This window comes from Hypanus sabinus, chromosome 22, assembly GCF_030144855.1.
Source record: "Hypanus sabinus isolate sHypSab1 chromosome 22, sHypSab1.hap1, whole genome shotgun sequence".
Lineage (NCBI taxonomy): Eukaryota > Metazoa > Chordata > Chondrichthyes > Myliobatiformes > Dasyatidae > Hypanus > Hypanus sabinus.
The window spans coordinates 3,421,751-3,437,899 of record NC_082727.1 but is presented as its reverse complement, the minus strand read 5'-3'; the positions used below and the strand labels follow the sequence as shown (position 1 = coordinate 3,437,899).

The following is a 16,149-nucleotide window of genomic DNA, read 5'->3' as shown; positions in this document are numbered from 1 at the left end:
GCAGCTAAATTAAAAAGGTCCTTTCAGTGATCCCTATGTTACAGCATTTTTGATAACAGAAGTTTACCCTTACAGAATTCAACATCACTGCCCAAAAATTTGAATCCTTTGCTACTTGGCACTGTGTCTATCAACCTTCATCCCTCCTCAGTCCACTTATCACCTCATGCTCCTGTCTCACCACTTTCCTTCCCTGTATACTCAGGCTAATGCAAGATTCCACTCATGGATATTGCTCGACTTCTTGTGTCCTTCAGCAGTTTGGTTGCTCCAGGCACCAACATCTGCAGCCTCTATTGAACTCCAAGCTCTGAGATTCTGTATAATATTCTCTCTCAAGAAATTTGTGTGTGGTGTGTGACTAAATGCAATTTTTTCCAACCCGTTTCTGATACATGTGTTGACAGTGTGGATTTATTACAAATAAATATTATAGGCCCACCCTGTGTCAGTAGCATCATTGTTAAATGGTAACCTACTTGAAATTTATAAATAGAATTGGTTTATCACAATTTTAAGTGACGATACTCTTGAAGATGAATATTTCCATTGCCTACGTTTGATGTCCAATCACACTGTAAATTGTCACTGCATTGATAAGACTCAAATTCTCTAATCACACTGATGTAAGCAGATGTGCAGCTGGTAGTGATGCTGGAAATATGGCAGCAATTTTGCTTCTACAAAGAAATCCACAAAAATAATGTGGGCCATGCGCACTCCAGGAACAGTACCATCAGTGTGTAATTATCATTATCATTATCATAACTAGACCTAATCTTGTAATACTCTGTTGCCCTTTTCCATTATCAAAACTAGACCTAATCTTGTAATACTCTGTTGCCCTTTTCCATTTCTTGTCATTATAAAATTACAGTATTGATAAGTTGGTTTATTATTGCCTTTGTACCGAGTTACACTGGACAAACTTTGTTTTATATGCCATTCCATACAGATCATTTCATTATACTGCACTGAAGAAGTACAAGGGAAAACAAGACAGGATGAAGAATAGTGTTAGAGAAAGTTCAGTGCAGGCAGAGTACAAGATGCAAAGCCATGATGAAGTAGATTGTGTGCACAAGAACGTACCTATCAATAGTCTTATAATAGTGGGATAGAAGCTATCCTTGAAGCTGGTATTATGTTTTTTTTATTGTTTGCTAAATGGGAGGGGAAGAGGGGAGCCTCCCATGCCAGACCTTATGAAGTGCCTTCCCTTGGGAAGGGTCTTTCATTATGTCAGCTACTTCACTACAGTAAGTCAATGAAAAGTGTAGGCGGACTCCATAGAGGGGAGGTTGGTTTCTGTGATAAGCTAAGCTGTGTCCTCTACTGTGCAGCTTCTTGCCTTATCAAGCTGTGTGATGATTTCAGTGGTGCATGGATAAACATTAATGAGGGTCAAGGGGAATATTATCATAGAGAATACAGCACAGAAGCAGGATCTTCAGCCCACCTAGCCCATGGGAAAACCATTTAAACTGCCTAGTCCCATTGACCTGCACCAGGAGTAGAGCCCTCCATATCCTTACTCTCATGTATCTATCCCAATTTCTCTAAAGTGTTGACCTTAAGGTTGCATAGACCACTTGTGCTGGAAGCTCATTCCACACTCTTACAACCTTTTGAGAGAAGAGGTTTCCCCTTGCGTTCCCCTTAAACTTCTCATCTTTCACCCTTAAGCCATAACCTCTGGTTGTAGTCCAACTCGATCTCAGTATAAAAAGCCAGCTTGTATTTACCCTATCTATGCCCCTCATAATTTTGTACACCTTTATCAAATCACCTCTCAGACTTCTATGTTTTTTAAGAATACAGTCCTAACCAATACAGTCCTAATTCAATCTTTCTTATAACTCAGGTCCTCCAGACCTGGGAATATCACTGTAAATTTTCTCTGTATGCTTTCAATCTTGTTTACATCTTTCCTGTAGGTATGTGACAAAACTGCACACAATACTCCAAATTAGGCCTCACCAATGTCTTATACAATTTCAACAATACATCTCATCTTCTGTACTTAGTATATTGATTTATGAAGGCCAATGTTTCAAAGCTTTCTTTGTGACTCTGTCTACCTGTGACACCATTTTCAATGAATTATTGTACCTGTATTTCCAGATCTCATTGTTCTACCAAACTCCTGAGTGCCCTGTTATTCACTGTGTAAGACTTACCTGGCTGGTCCTACCGAGGTATAAAACCTCACATATGTCTGCATTAAATTCCATCTGTCATCAGATTCCTCTGTAAGCCATGATAGCCTTCCTCACTGTCCACTGTGCCCTCAGTCTTGGTGTCATCCACAAATTTGGTGATCCAGTTAATTTACATTATCATCTAGATCATTGATTATAGACGTCAAACGACAACGGACCCAGTACTAGTCCCTGCAGCACACCACTAGTCACAGGCTTCCAGTCAGACAGGCAACCTTCTACCACCACTGTCTGGCTTCTCACACGAAACCAGTGTTAAATCCAGTTTACTGTCTTATCCTGAATGCCAAGCAGCTGAACCTTCTTGACCAGCCTCCCATGCCAGACCTTATGAAGTGCCTTCCCTTGTCCATGTAGGCAACATCTGCTGCCTTGCCTTCATCCACTTTCCTGGTAACTTCATAAAAAAAAACTCTTAAGATTGGTTAGACATGACCTACCATATATGAAGCCATGCTGACTATCCTTACTCAGTCCATGTTTATCCAAATAGTTGTATATCTGGTCCCTTGGAATACCTTCCAGTAGCTTTCCCACAATTGATGTCAGACTCACTGGCCTATAATTGCCTGGCTTCTGTTTAGAGCCTTTTTTAAACAGTAGGACAACATTGGTTATCTTCTAGTCATCTGGTACTTCTCCTGTCTTTGAGGATGTTTTGAATATCTCTGCTAGGGCTCTGGCAATTTTTGTACTTGCCTCCTATAGGGTCTGAGGGAACACTTTGTGAGGCCCTGGGGATTTATCCACCCTGATTTGTGTCAGCTTCACAAACACCACCTCTATAATTTGTACAAGGTCCATGAAGCCGATGCTACTTTGCCTCAGTTCTGTTGACTCTGTATCCATCTCCTGAGTAAATGCAGATACAAGGAATGCATTTAAAATCTCCCCCATCTGTTTTGGCTCCATATATGGATACCATTCTGGTCTTCCAGAGGGTCAATTTTGTCCCTTGCAATCATTTTGCTTTTAATGTAGCTGTAGTATTTATTAGGATTCTTCTTCAACTTGTCTATTAGAGCAAGTTCATGCTTTAAGCCTTCCTGATTTTCTTAAGTGTTCTCTTGCATTTCTTGTACTTCATAAGCACCTCATTTGTTCCTATTAGGCTAGATCTGCTTATGCACCTCCTTTTTTTCTCTTAACCAGGGCCTCACTATCTCTTGGAAATGAGGTTTCCGACACTTATCTTTACCTTTTATTCTGACAGGCACATACAAACTTTGTACTCTCAAAATTTCGTTTTTGAAGGCCTTTCATTTTTCAAGTACGCCTTTGCCAGAAAGCAGCCTATCCCAATCCACACTTGCCAGATCATTTCTGATACCATCAGAATTGGCCTTTCTCCAATTTATAATTTCAGCCCTTGGACCAAATCTATCTCTTTGAATATTTACTTTGAAGCTAATGGCATTGTGGCCACTGGATGCAAAGTGATCCCCTAAACAAACTTATGTCACCTGCCCTGTCTCATTCTTTAATAGTAGATCCAGTATTGCATGCTGTTTCCTTGGGACTTCTATGCACTGATGAGGGAAACTTTCTTGAACACATTTGACAAACTCTATCCCATCTAGTCCTTTTACACTATGGTATCTACAGTCAATATGTGGAAAGCTATAATCAACTATTGTCACAACCTCAAAAAAGAGAAAATCTACAGATGCTGGAAATCCAAGCAACACATACAAAATGCAAACACGAGGAAATCTGCAGATGCTGGAAATTCAAGCAATAACACACATAAAATGCTGGTAGAACACAGCAGGCCAGGCAGTATCTATAGGGAGAAGCGCTTTCGATGTTTCGGGCCGAGACCCTTCGTCAGGACTAACCAAAAGGGAAGATAGTAAGAGATTTGAAAGTAGTGGGGGGAGGTGGAAATGGGAAATGATAGGTGAAGACCGGAGGGGGTGGGATGAAGCTAAGAGCTGGAAAGGTGATTGGCGAAAGTGATACAGAGCTGGAGAAGGGAAAGGATCATGGGACAGGAGGCCTCAGGAGAAAGAAAGGGGGTGGGGAAGTACCAGAGGGAGATGGAGAACAGGCAAACAACTAAATATGTCAGGGATGGGGTAAGAAGGGGAGGAGGGGCATTAACAGAAGTTAGAGAAGTCAATGTTTATGCCATCAGGTTGGAGGCTACCCAGTCGGTATATAAGGTGTTGTTCCTCCAACCTGAGTTTGGATTCATTTTGACAATAGAGGCGGCCATGGATAGACGTATCAGAATGGGAATGGGACGTGGAATTAAAATGTGTGGCCACTGGGAGATCCTGCTTTTTCTGGTGGACCGAGTGTAGGTGTTCAGCGAAACGGTCTCCCAGTCTGCGTCGGGTCTCACCAATGTATAAAAGGCCACACCGGGAGCACCGGACGCAGTATATCACAACAGCCGACTCACAGGTGAAGTGTCGCCTCACCTGGAAGGACTGTCTGGGGCCCTGAATGGTGGTGAGGGAGGAAGTGTAAGGGCAGGTGTGGCACTTGTTCCGTTTACAAGGATAAGTGCCAGGAGGGAGATCGGTGGGAAGGGATGGGGGGAGGAGTGGACAAGGGAGTCGCGTAAGGAGCGATCCCTGCGAAAAGCAGAAAGAGGGGGGGGAGGGAAAAGTGTGTTTAGTAGTGGGATCCCGTTGGAAGTGGCGGAAGTTACAGAGAATTATATGTTGGACCTGGAGGCTGGTGGGGTGGTAGATAGGGACAAGGGGAACACTATCCCAAGTGGGGTGGCGGGTGGATGGGGTGAGGGCAGATGTGCGGGAAATGGGAGATATGCACTTGAGAGCAGAGTTGATGGTGGACGAAGGGAAGTCCCTTTGTTTAAAAAAGGAAGACATCTCCTTCGTCCTGGAATGAAAAGCCTCATCCTGAGAGCAGATGCGGTGGAGACGGAGGAATTGTGAGAAGGGGATAGCCTTTTTGCAAGAGACAGAGTGGGAAGAGGAATAGTCCAGGTAGCTGTGAGAGTCTTTAGGCTTATAGTAGATATCTGTAAATAGGCCGTCTCCAGAGATGGAGACAGAAAGATCAAGAAAGGGGAGGGAGGTATTGGAAATGGACCAAGTAAATTTGAGGGCAGGGTGAAAGTTGGAGGCAAAGTTAACGAAGTCGATGAGCTCAGCACGCTGGAGGAATTCATCAGGCCAGGCAACATCTATGGAAAAATATACAGTCGATGTATCATGCCGAGATGCTGCTGAGTTCCTCCAGCATTTTGTATGTGTTGTTATAACAACCTTGTGTTTCTTGCAATAGTCTGTAATCTCTTTACAAATTTGTTCCTTTAAATCCCACGGACTGTTGGGTGGTCTGTAATATAGACCTATTAACATGGTCGTACCTTTCTTATTTCTCAGTACCACCCATAACACCTCAGTGATGAGTTCTCCAATCTGTCCTGATGGAGCACTGCCATGACATTTTCTCTGACTAGTAATGCTAGCCTTCCTCCTTTAGCTCCTCCCACTCTGTCACATCTAAAACAATGTAACCCCAGAATATTGAGCTGCCAGTCCTACCCTTTTTGTAACCAAGTCTCACTAATGGCTACAACGTCATAATTCCAGGTGTTGATCCAAGCCCTGAGCTCATCCACCTTCCCTATGATACTTATTGCATTGAAATATACATAGCTCAGGACACTAGTCAGGCCATGCTCAACCTTTAGGTTCCTGACTGTGTCTGAAGTCTTACCAACATCTGCCTCCCCAGTCTCTCCACTATCTTTTCTGTCACTTTGGTTCCCATCCCTTAGCAACTCTTGTTTTAACCCCACCATGCAGCATTAACAAACCTTCCTGCTAGGATATTAATGCCCCTCCATTTCAGGTGCAAACTGTCCCACTTTCCCTAGGAGAGAGCCCAATTATCTAAAAATCTTATGCTGTCCTTGCTATACCAACTTCTTAGCCATGTGCTAAACTGTATAATCTTCCTACTTCTGGCCTCACTAGCATGTGGCATGGGTAGCAATCCTGAGATCACAACTCTGGAGCTCCTACTCTTAAACTTAGTACCTAACTCCCTGAACCTCATCCTATGCTGAACTTCATCACTTGTCCTACCCATGTTATACCTACATGGACCATGACATCTGGCTGCTCACCCTCACACCTAATACAGGGTCCTAGACCCTGGCACCTGGGAGGCAACATACAACCTGGGAATCTCGTTCTCGCCCACAGAGCCTCTTGTTTGTTCCCTTAACTAACGACTCCCTTATCGCTACAGTGTGCCTCTTCCCTTCCCCTCCCCCTCCCCCCCCCCACCCCTACTTCCCTTCTGAGTCATAAAGCCAGACTCAGTTCCAGAGACCCAACCACTGTGATTTTCCTGTTAGGTCAACATCCCCCAACAGTATCCAAAGTGCTGTTGTTGAAGGGGATGGCCACAGGGGTACTTTGCACTGGCTCCTTGAACCGTTTCCCCTTCCCTACTGTCACCCAGTTTCCTGTGTCCTGCATCTTGGGTGTAATTACCTCTCATATGTCCTACTTATCATTGCTTCAGCCTCTTGAGTAATCTGGAGTTCAACCAGTTTCAGCTCCCAACTGCTTAATGTGGCTTGTTAGAAACTGCAGCTGGATGTACTTTTCCCAGTTGTAATCATCCAGCCTCCCTGCCTACCCACATCCCACAAGAGGAGTATTCATCTATCCTGCCTGGCATCTCTACTGTTCTAGCTGAGCAGATGTAAAGAAGCGAAGAGGGAAAAAAAAACCTTGAGCTTGCTTTTCTTAACCTTCTCTGACTGAAGACTTAAAGAGCTAAAGCCTCAAGATTACCACGCTGACTCTGTCCACTCCAACTATGGCCGCTGTGCTTGCCCCTGACTAACTTTAATTTACTTTTGCTAATCAATCCCAAATACTGATTGGTTGCTAGTCAAAGCTCTATTACGCTGCTGTGACCCATTGCTGTCTTTTTCTACTTGGGCAATGGACCTGAGTGAACACCCCTCCTCTCAAACTTCCGATGTCCAGATTTGTCACTGGTCAAAGCTCTATTGCTTTAGTCTCTTAGGAAATAGAGGTACTAATGACTTTTCTTGTCCATGCTGTCTACGTGATTGGATCAGAACGGGCTTTTGGTGGTGTTTACTCTTGGAGCTTGAAGCTTTCAGACCTCTTGACCTTAGCACTGTTGTTGTAAACAGTAGCCTGAAGTTAATGACCAGCTCTTCTGTTTTGCTGATCTTGAAGGAAAGGTTGCTGTCATGACATCATTTCACAAGCTCATTCTCCTTCCTGTACTCTGACTCATCATTATTAGATTCATCCCACTGTGGGCAGATGGAGTTGGAGCAGAATCTTTGCCACTGCTGTGAGAGTAGAGGGTCTGAGTGCACAGCCTTGCTTTATGCTAGCGTTGCAGATAATCACGGTGGAGATGTTGCTGCCTATCTTTACTGATTGTTGTGTGTTGGTCAGGAAGTCAAGTATTCATTGCAAAAGGAACTGTTGAGTCCCAGAGCTTGAGTTTGGAGATGAGTTTGCTTGGAGTTGTAGTACTGAAGCTGGAGCTGTAGACAATAAAGACTGATTATAGGTGTTTTTGCTGTATAGATACTAAAAAGGATTTCTACATCAGGAACTATCCTTGGATGCACGGTCCATTTTCTCTTGACCTTTTAGTTCTGCTTATTCTGTGCTGCACACTCTAAGAATAAAAAAGCATTGTTTTCTGTTGAAAACTTCTTCCAGTGGCACATCCTATCATTTAAGTAAGTTACGTCACCTTTAGATCATCCTGTTGCAAATCTTGTTTAATCTTACCTTAATGCTTATTTTTATTTCTTTAGAACAGGCAGGATTGTGATGAATCTACAATGTGCCTTCCAACTCAACTAGTTTGGAACTAAAAATTTGAAATGTCATCAAAATATACACAATATTGCATCTGTATTGACATACCTCAACTTTAATGTTTTAACTTGGGCGGTAAAACCACTGACACAGGTTTGAAAGGATGCAAGTTTTCAGAATAGAAACAGTTGTAATTAAATCTTGAATTTTTCAAGATTGGTAATATCTTAATTAAGATTGATAAATTTGGACTGAAATTTGGTAGAGTTGTTAGATTAACGAAATGGTCACCTATGTCCGCCAGAGAAAGCAGGATCTCCCAGTGGCCGCACATTTTAATTCCACATCCCATTCCCATTCTGACATTTCTATCCATGGCCGCCTCTACTGTCAAGATGAAGCCACACTCAGGTTGGAGGAACAACACCTTGTATTCCGTCTGGGTAGCCTCCAACCTGATGGCATGAACATTGACTTCTCTAACTTCTGTTAATGACCCTCCTCCTCTTATTATCACATCCCTGATTTATTTATTCCCCCCTCCTTATTTTTTCTGTCTCTGCCCATCACTCTTTGCCTGTTCTCCATCTCCCTCTGGTGCTCCCCTCCCCCTTTCTTTCTCCAGCTCTGTATCCCTTTTGCCAATCACCTTTCCAGCATTTAGCTTCACCCCACCCCCTCCTGGCTTCTAACATTTTGGATTTTCCCCTCCCCCCTCCTACTTTCAAATCTCTTGCTATCTTTTCTTTCAGTTAGTCCTGACGAAGGGTCTCGGCCGGAAACGTCGACAGTGCTTCTCCCTATAGATGCTGTCTGGCCTGCTGCGTTTCCACCAGCATTTTGTGTGTGTTGCATGAATTTCCAGCATCTACAGATTTCCTCATGTTCAGGAGAGTTTAAACTAGTTTTGCGGGGGACTGGGAACCAGAGTACTAGGTCAATAAGACAAGAATCGGACCAGAAGGTAGATGTCAAGGAAAGTATTGAAAGGCAAAATCGAAATGACAGGTATGATGGGTCGGACAGTTTGAAGTATGTAGATTTTAAAGCTAGGAGTATTATGGGTAAGGGTGAGTAATTTAGAACATTGAACAGCACATAGAACTACGATGTTGCAGCCAATTCTGCAACTTGGTTGAGGGGCAGGAATGGGTGATTAATACCAGGTTTTTGAAGTTTTAGAAAATATTGAGGAGGAGGTGGGGGGAGTGGAGTTGCACTCAAGGACAATATTACAGTTACACTCAAAGGAGGCATAATGGAGGGTTCAGATATTGAGTCCATTTGAGTAGAACTCAGGAAAACAAAGGTCGCAATCACACTGACCTGCAGTGTTGTGCCAAACCACCTAAAAAGCAAATCAAAAACACCCAAATACTAAGTTCTCCTACCTATGCAATGTCCGTAACCCTCCATGTGCCTATCCAAATGTCTCTTAAAAGCCTCTAACGTATTTGCCTGTACTGCCATACTGATATCCACACAATACCACTGACAGTCCTTTATCTATCCTGCTTGTTTTTTTTCTCAAAGAATGCATACAGTAGTCTTATTGCAGCAAGAGATTTTAGTAGAACAAATCACCGATGACGTTCTCATGATCCTCTTGGCAGTAGTCAAACTGAGGACCAAGTCCTGGGTGTTTTTCTATCTTGATGAATCTGTTTCAAAGAAGATAAACACTCTTGCTTTATTGATGTAAGATATTTGACCATCTATTTTTCTCTTTGGCAGGTGAACTCTGTAACCTCATAACACTGGATGTGGCTCACAATCAACTTGAACACTTGCCAACAGAGATTGGCAAATGCACACAAATCACAAATCTTGACTTACAACATAATGAGCTGCTTGATCTGCCTGAAACTATAGGTAAGGGTTCAATAATTATTTTCCTTACTCTATAAGTTTCTCCATAATGAAATAATTTAATACATAAAATCCTGGCGATTTTCAAAACATACTGTTCATTTCCTAACAACTTGTTGAATTCTTCCTAAGATTAACTGATTTTGTATATTCCACAGAAGCCCGGACTGTAGTGCATTATTTAATTGAATTCTAAAAGGTATTGAGCTGAATTGCATTTGTATTGGACTATTATCTAAACTCTTCATATTGCCCCCCACATCTTTACACTAACTTTGTATGAATGCTCAATTCCATTTGTTCAAGTGCATCCAATCTGGAGTTGGATAATGAGGTGTAGAGGAACTGTGGCAATGAAAACTCTTAAAATTGCCTTAAATATTTTCCTTAAGCCCTAGCTAAAAAATAAAAATGCATCAAGTAATCAGACCTATCTTTTTCTTTTTAAGTTGTAAATTTGGAATGGTATGACTGCTCTTGGCCAGACTTGACTGCTGTAGGATTGCAGAGGCTAATTTCACTAATTATTTGAGGCTCTGTGTCAGGATTCCATGTGGTGCAGATGGTTGTATTGATAGCTCTCAACTCTTTATAGATTCAAAGCAGTGCAAGTGGCTTCTGGTGTTCCTCAGATAGTGATGTTATGGTCTTATTGATAACAGACCATAAGATATAGGAGCAGAATCAGGCCATTTGGCTCATTTCAATCATGGCTGATCCATTTTCCTCTCAGTCACAATCTCTTGCCTTCTCCCTGTATCCCTTCATGCCCTGACTAATCAAGAATCTATCAACCTTTGCCTTAAATATACCTAATTGACTTGGCCTATAAAGCTGCCTGTGGCAGTGAGTTCCACAGATTCACCACTCTGTGGGTGAAGAAATTCCTCCTCACCTCTGTTCTAAAAAGGTGCCCCTCTTTTCTGAGGCTGTGTCCTCTGGTCTTGGGTTCTCCCACCGTAGAAAACATTCTTTCCACATCCACTCTGTCAATGCCTTTCAACATTTGATAGGTCTCAATGGAGTCATCTCTCATTCTTATAAATGCATGCAATTGTACTATAATGCGTTTCTAATACAATGCATAAACACCCTGGAGACCAGTACAAAAAACAAATTTAACATTTGTCAATGTAAATCCACAACAGTTATAATCTAAAGTTCTAATTGGCTGTTTCCTCTATGAATCCCAGAATATTGTCTATTCAGTGAAGGACGAATTTTGTGATTATATGTGCTGTGAAAGATCTCTGTCCCTGTTCATTGAGGAGCTTGAGCTGAAGTATGCTTCAGGAGGCTGCAAGAAGTCTAAACATAGAACATTACAGCACAGGAACAGGCCTTTTGGCCCTTGGTTGTGCTGAACCATTTTTCTGCCTAGTCCCACTGACCTACACCTGGACCATATCCCTCCATATCCCTCATCCATGTACCTGTCCAAGTTTTTCTTACGTTAAAAGTGAGCTCGCATTAACACTTCATCTGGCAGCTCATACCACACTCCCACCACTCTCTGTGTGAAGAAGGCCCCCCCCCCCCATGTTCCCTTTAAACTTTTCCCCCTTCACTCTTAACCCAAGTCCTCTGGTTTTTTTCTTCCTTAGCCTCAGTGGAAAAAGCCTGCTTGCATTCACTCTATCTATACCCATCATAATTTTAAATACCTCTATCAAATCTCCCCTCATTCTTCTAACGTGCAGAGAATAAAGTCCTAACCTATTCAACCTTTCTCTGTAACTCAGTTTCCCAAGTCCTGGCAACATCCTTGTAAACCTTCTCTGCACTCTTTCAACCTTATTAATATCCTTCCTGTAATTTGGTGACCAAAACTGCACACAATACTCCAAATTCGGCCTCACCAATGCCTTATACAACCTCACCATAACATTCCAACTCTTATACTCAATACTTCGATTTATAAAGGCCAATGTACCAAAAGCTCTCTTTACTACCTTAACTACCTATGACGCCACTCTTAGGAAATTTTGTATCTGTATTTCCAAATCCCTCTGTTCTACTGCACTCCTCAGTGCCCTACCATTTACCTTGTATGTTCTATCTTGGTTTTGCCTTCCAAAGTGCAATACCTCACACTTGTCTGTATTAAACTCCATCTGCCATTTTTCCAGCTGGTCCAAATCCCTCTGCAAGCTTTGAAAACCTTCATCACTGTCCATTACACCTCCAATCTTTATAACATCAGCAAATCTGCTGATCCAATTTACCAGATTATCATCCAGATCATTGATATAGATGTCAAATAACAAGGGGACCCAACACTGATCCCTGTGGCATACCACTAGTCACAGGCCTCCACTCAGAGAAGCAATCCTCCACTACCACTCTCTGGCTTCTCCCATTGAGCCATGTCTAGTCCAGTTTACCACCTCAGCATGTATACCTAGCGACTGATTTAATTTTTGTTTTCCCTTTTTTATCTTTTCCTCACATCTTTGTTAGCCATTTGAAGTAAGGAAATTTTTTGTTTAGTTTTAAAAAACTGTCTGGGAGCATTTCACTTACAGCAAGGGAAGTTGGTTGAGATATATTGGTTTTTGAGTTCTGTGTGTAACAATTACACTTTTACAAAATTTGACAAGTGAAGCAAATATTTATTATTTGGCCCCTTATTAGAAGAATATGATATATTTCAAATTATTCCATTTCTATATCTAATTTCTTATCCAGTAGGCTTTGGTTATTGGAATAATGCTTTTTATGTAGATGAACATATTCTAATGCCATATCATTACTGATATACTAAAGCTTTGAGAGCATTATTCAGCCTGAAAGATCTTTGCAATTTTCCAGTGTTGTTTCTTATTAAACTGCATAATCATTCACCATTCGATATACAAACTGTCTAGTTTTTTTCTAGACATTATGAAATAACACTGCAAATTGTATAGTGATAATTAAGGAAAGTTTAAACTGTAATCTTTAACTCATTGTCACATTTAAAGGTATGAATACTTAGCAAATTATGCAACAGCTTAACATATAGAACTTAAAATTGGAAACTTTAAAACATTACAAAAACTAAGCCTAGTGAGGCTAGAAATAGGAAGATAATGCAGCTAAATACGTGTCTAAGGAGTTGGTGCAGGAGGGAGGGCTTCATGTTTCTGGACAATTGGGCCTTGTTCCAGGGAAGGTGGGACCTGTTCTGACAGGATGGGTTGCACCTGAACTGGAGGGGGACTAATATCCTTGCAGGAAGGTTTGCTAGTGCTGCTCTGGGGTGTTTAAACTAGATTTGCAGGGGGAGGGGAACCCGAGTGTTAGAGCAGGTAGTGAGGTGGAGGAGGATAAAGGTCATGTGAGAACTGCAAGTATAGTGCATGGAGTAAAGCTAGATCTAACATATAAAGTGGCTTTGAGGAAAGAAGCAGAATAAAGGGTGTAAAGGTAGTAAGGTAGAAGGCCTAAAGTGTGTGCACTTCAATGCAATAAGCATCAGGAACAAAGGTGATGGACTTGTGGTCGATGTTTAGGGATCTCTTGCAGGATGTTAGGGATAAGTTTGTCCCGGTGAAGAAGGTAATGAGTGGTAGGGTGAAGGAACCATGAGTGACAAGTGAGGTGGAAAATCTAGTCAGGTGGAAGAAGACAGCATGCATGAGGTTTAGGAAGCAAGGATTAGATGGGGCTATTAAGGACTATAGGGTAGGAAGAAAGGAGCTTAAGAAGGGGGCATGAGGCCTTGACAAGTAGGGTAAAGGAAAACCCCAGGGCATTCTTCATTTATGTGAAGAACAAAAGGATGACAGGTGTGAAGGTAGGACAGATTAGAGTTAAAGGTAGGACGATGTGTCTGGAGGCTGTGGAAGTGAGTGAGGTCCTCAAAGAATACTTCACTTTGGTTTTCACCAATGCGAGGGAACTTGATGACAGTGAGGACAATATGAGTGAGGTTGATGTTCTGGAGCATGTTGATATTAAGGGAGAGGAGGTGTTGGAGTTGTTAAAATACATTAGGACGGTTAAGTCCCCGGGGTCTGACAGAATATTCCCCAGGCTGCTCCATGAGGCGAGGGAAGAGATTGCTGAGCCTCTGGCTAGGATCTTTGTCCTTGTTGTCCACGGGAATGGTACTGGAGGTTTGGAGAGAGGAGAATGTTGTCCCCTTGTTCAAAAAAGGTAGTAGGGATAGTCCAGGTAATTATACACCAGTGAGCCTTACGTCTGCGGTGGGAAAGCTGTTGGAAAAAATTCTTGGAGATAGGGCCTATGGGCATTTAGAGAATCATGGTCTGATCAGGGACAGTCAGCATGGCTTTGTGAAGGGCAGATCATGTCTAACAAGCTTGATAGAGTTCTTTGAGGAGGTGACCAGGCATATAGATGAGGGTAGTGCAGTGGATGTGATCGACATGGATTTTAGTAAGGCATTTGATAAGGTTCCACATGGTAGGCTTATTCAGAAATTCAGAAGACATGGGATCCAGGGAAGTTTGGCCAGATGGATTCAGAATTGGCTTGCCTGCAAAAGGCAGAGGGTTGTGGTGGAGGAAGTACATTCGGATTGGAGGGTTGTGACTAGTGGTGTCCCACAAGGATCGGTTCTGGGACCCCTACTTTTTGTGATTTTTATTAATGACTTGGATGTGGGGGTAGAAGGGTGGGTTAGCAAGTTTGCAGATGACACAAATGATGGTGGTGTTGTGGATAGTGTAGAGGATTGTCAAAGATTGCAGAGAGACATTGATAGGATGCAGAAGTGGGCTGAGAAGTGGAAGATGGAGTTCAACCCAGAGAATTGTGAGGTGGTACACATTGGAAGAACAAATTCCAAGCCAGAGTACAAAGTAAATGGCAGGATACTTGGTAGTGTGGAGGAGCAGAGGGATCTGGGGATACGTGTCCACAGATCCCTGAAGTTGCCTCACAGGTAGATAAGGTAGTTAAGAAAGCTTATGGGGTGTTAGCTTTCATAAGTTGAGGGATAGAGTTTAAGAGTAATGATACCCGGTAATGATGCAGCTCTGTAAAACTCTGGTTAGGCCACACTTGGAGTACTGTGTCCAGTTCTGGTTGCCTCACTATAGGAAGGATGTGGAGGCATTGAAAAGGGTACAGAGGAGATTTACCAGGATGCTGTCTGGGTTTGAGAGTATGCATTATGATCAGAGATTAAGGGAGCTAGGGCTTTACTCTTTGGAGAGGAGGAGGATGAGAGGAGACATGATAGAGGTATATTCACGATATTAAGAGGAATAGATAGAGTGGACAGCCAGCGCCTCTTCCCCAGGGCATCACTGCTCAATACAAGAGGACATGACTTTAAGGTAAGGGATGGGAAGTTCAAGGGGGATATTAGAGGAAGGATTTTTACTCAGTGGTTGGTGCGTGGAATGCACTGCCTGAGTCAGTGGTGGAGGCAGATATACTAGTGAAATTTAAGAGACTACTAGATAGGTATATGGAGGAATTTAAGGTGGGAGGATATGTGGGAGGCAAGGTTTAAGGGTGGGTACAACATTGTGGGCTGAAGGGCCTGTAATGTGCTGTACTGTTCTATGTTAAGTCTTTCACCAAGAGATGAACAATATAAGCTGGCTAGCTACCTTGGATACCTGTAAAGTCTGAATGTACAAATCCAGGGCAATGAAAATTAGCTATCGTGTATTCGGTTCTAATCTTTCACCTAAATTAGAAAATGAATACATACTTTCTGTTTGAAATTCTCTGTTTTGAGTTTGCAGCTTGTTCTGCTTTACTGTCATGTAGTTTCAAGATGTTATTATAATAGCTGATAGCCTTTAAGAGGGAGACACTTGGAGGCACTGATTTAAGAAAGAAGGCCTTTCAAAAAATGCTGCTCTTGATGTTCTTGCTGTAGATTTTCCTGTGTGCCACTCAGGTATGAAACTAGCAATTGTACAGCTGACTTCCTGGAAGTGTTGTCCCGGTTATATGCTGCATAGTTGTTGGAACCATTTTGCACAGTAAATCAAAACATAATTGGGCTAAACGTGCTATAATGAAATGAAAAACTTTGTTACTGCTGTTGTATTATTAAAATCTAGAATACAATGGATTACTGTTAATTGGAAAACATTAGAGCCAGTACTTTTTGGCCCATTTAAGTGACTGCCCCAATTAGCTAAAGTTTCATGGGAATAGTTAAAAAGGTATTAAAAATGACAAAGTATTGTTTAACTGAGTGACAAATTGTGCATTAAAATGAAAACAGAACAAAGTACACCACTGTCAATACTACTACAGTACTGTAAAACTGTGTTCCT

At 42.1% G+C, this 16,149-nt stretch overlaps 1 protein-coding gene across 2 annotated transcripts in view; it reads left to right on the top strand.

Moving 5' to 3' along the window:
* Positions 1-16,149, top strand: part of shoc2 (SHOC2 leucine rich repeat scaffold protein) — a 168,310-nt gene that overhangs the window by 111,550 nt on the left and 40,611 nt on the right. For both annotated transcript variants that reach the window (XM_059946980.1, XM_059946979.1), the window contains exon 4: positions 9,767-9,904. In XM_059946980.1, the coding sequence (XP_059802963.1) occupies positions 9,767-9,904 (138 nt within the window). The remainder of the gene's footprint in view (positions 1-9,766; positions 9,905-16,149) is intronic.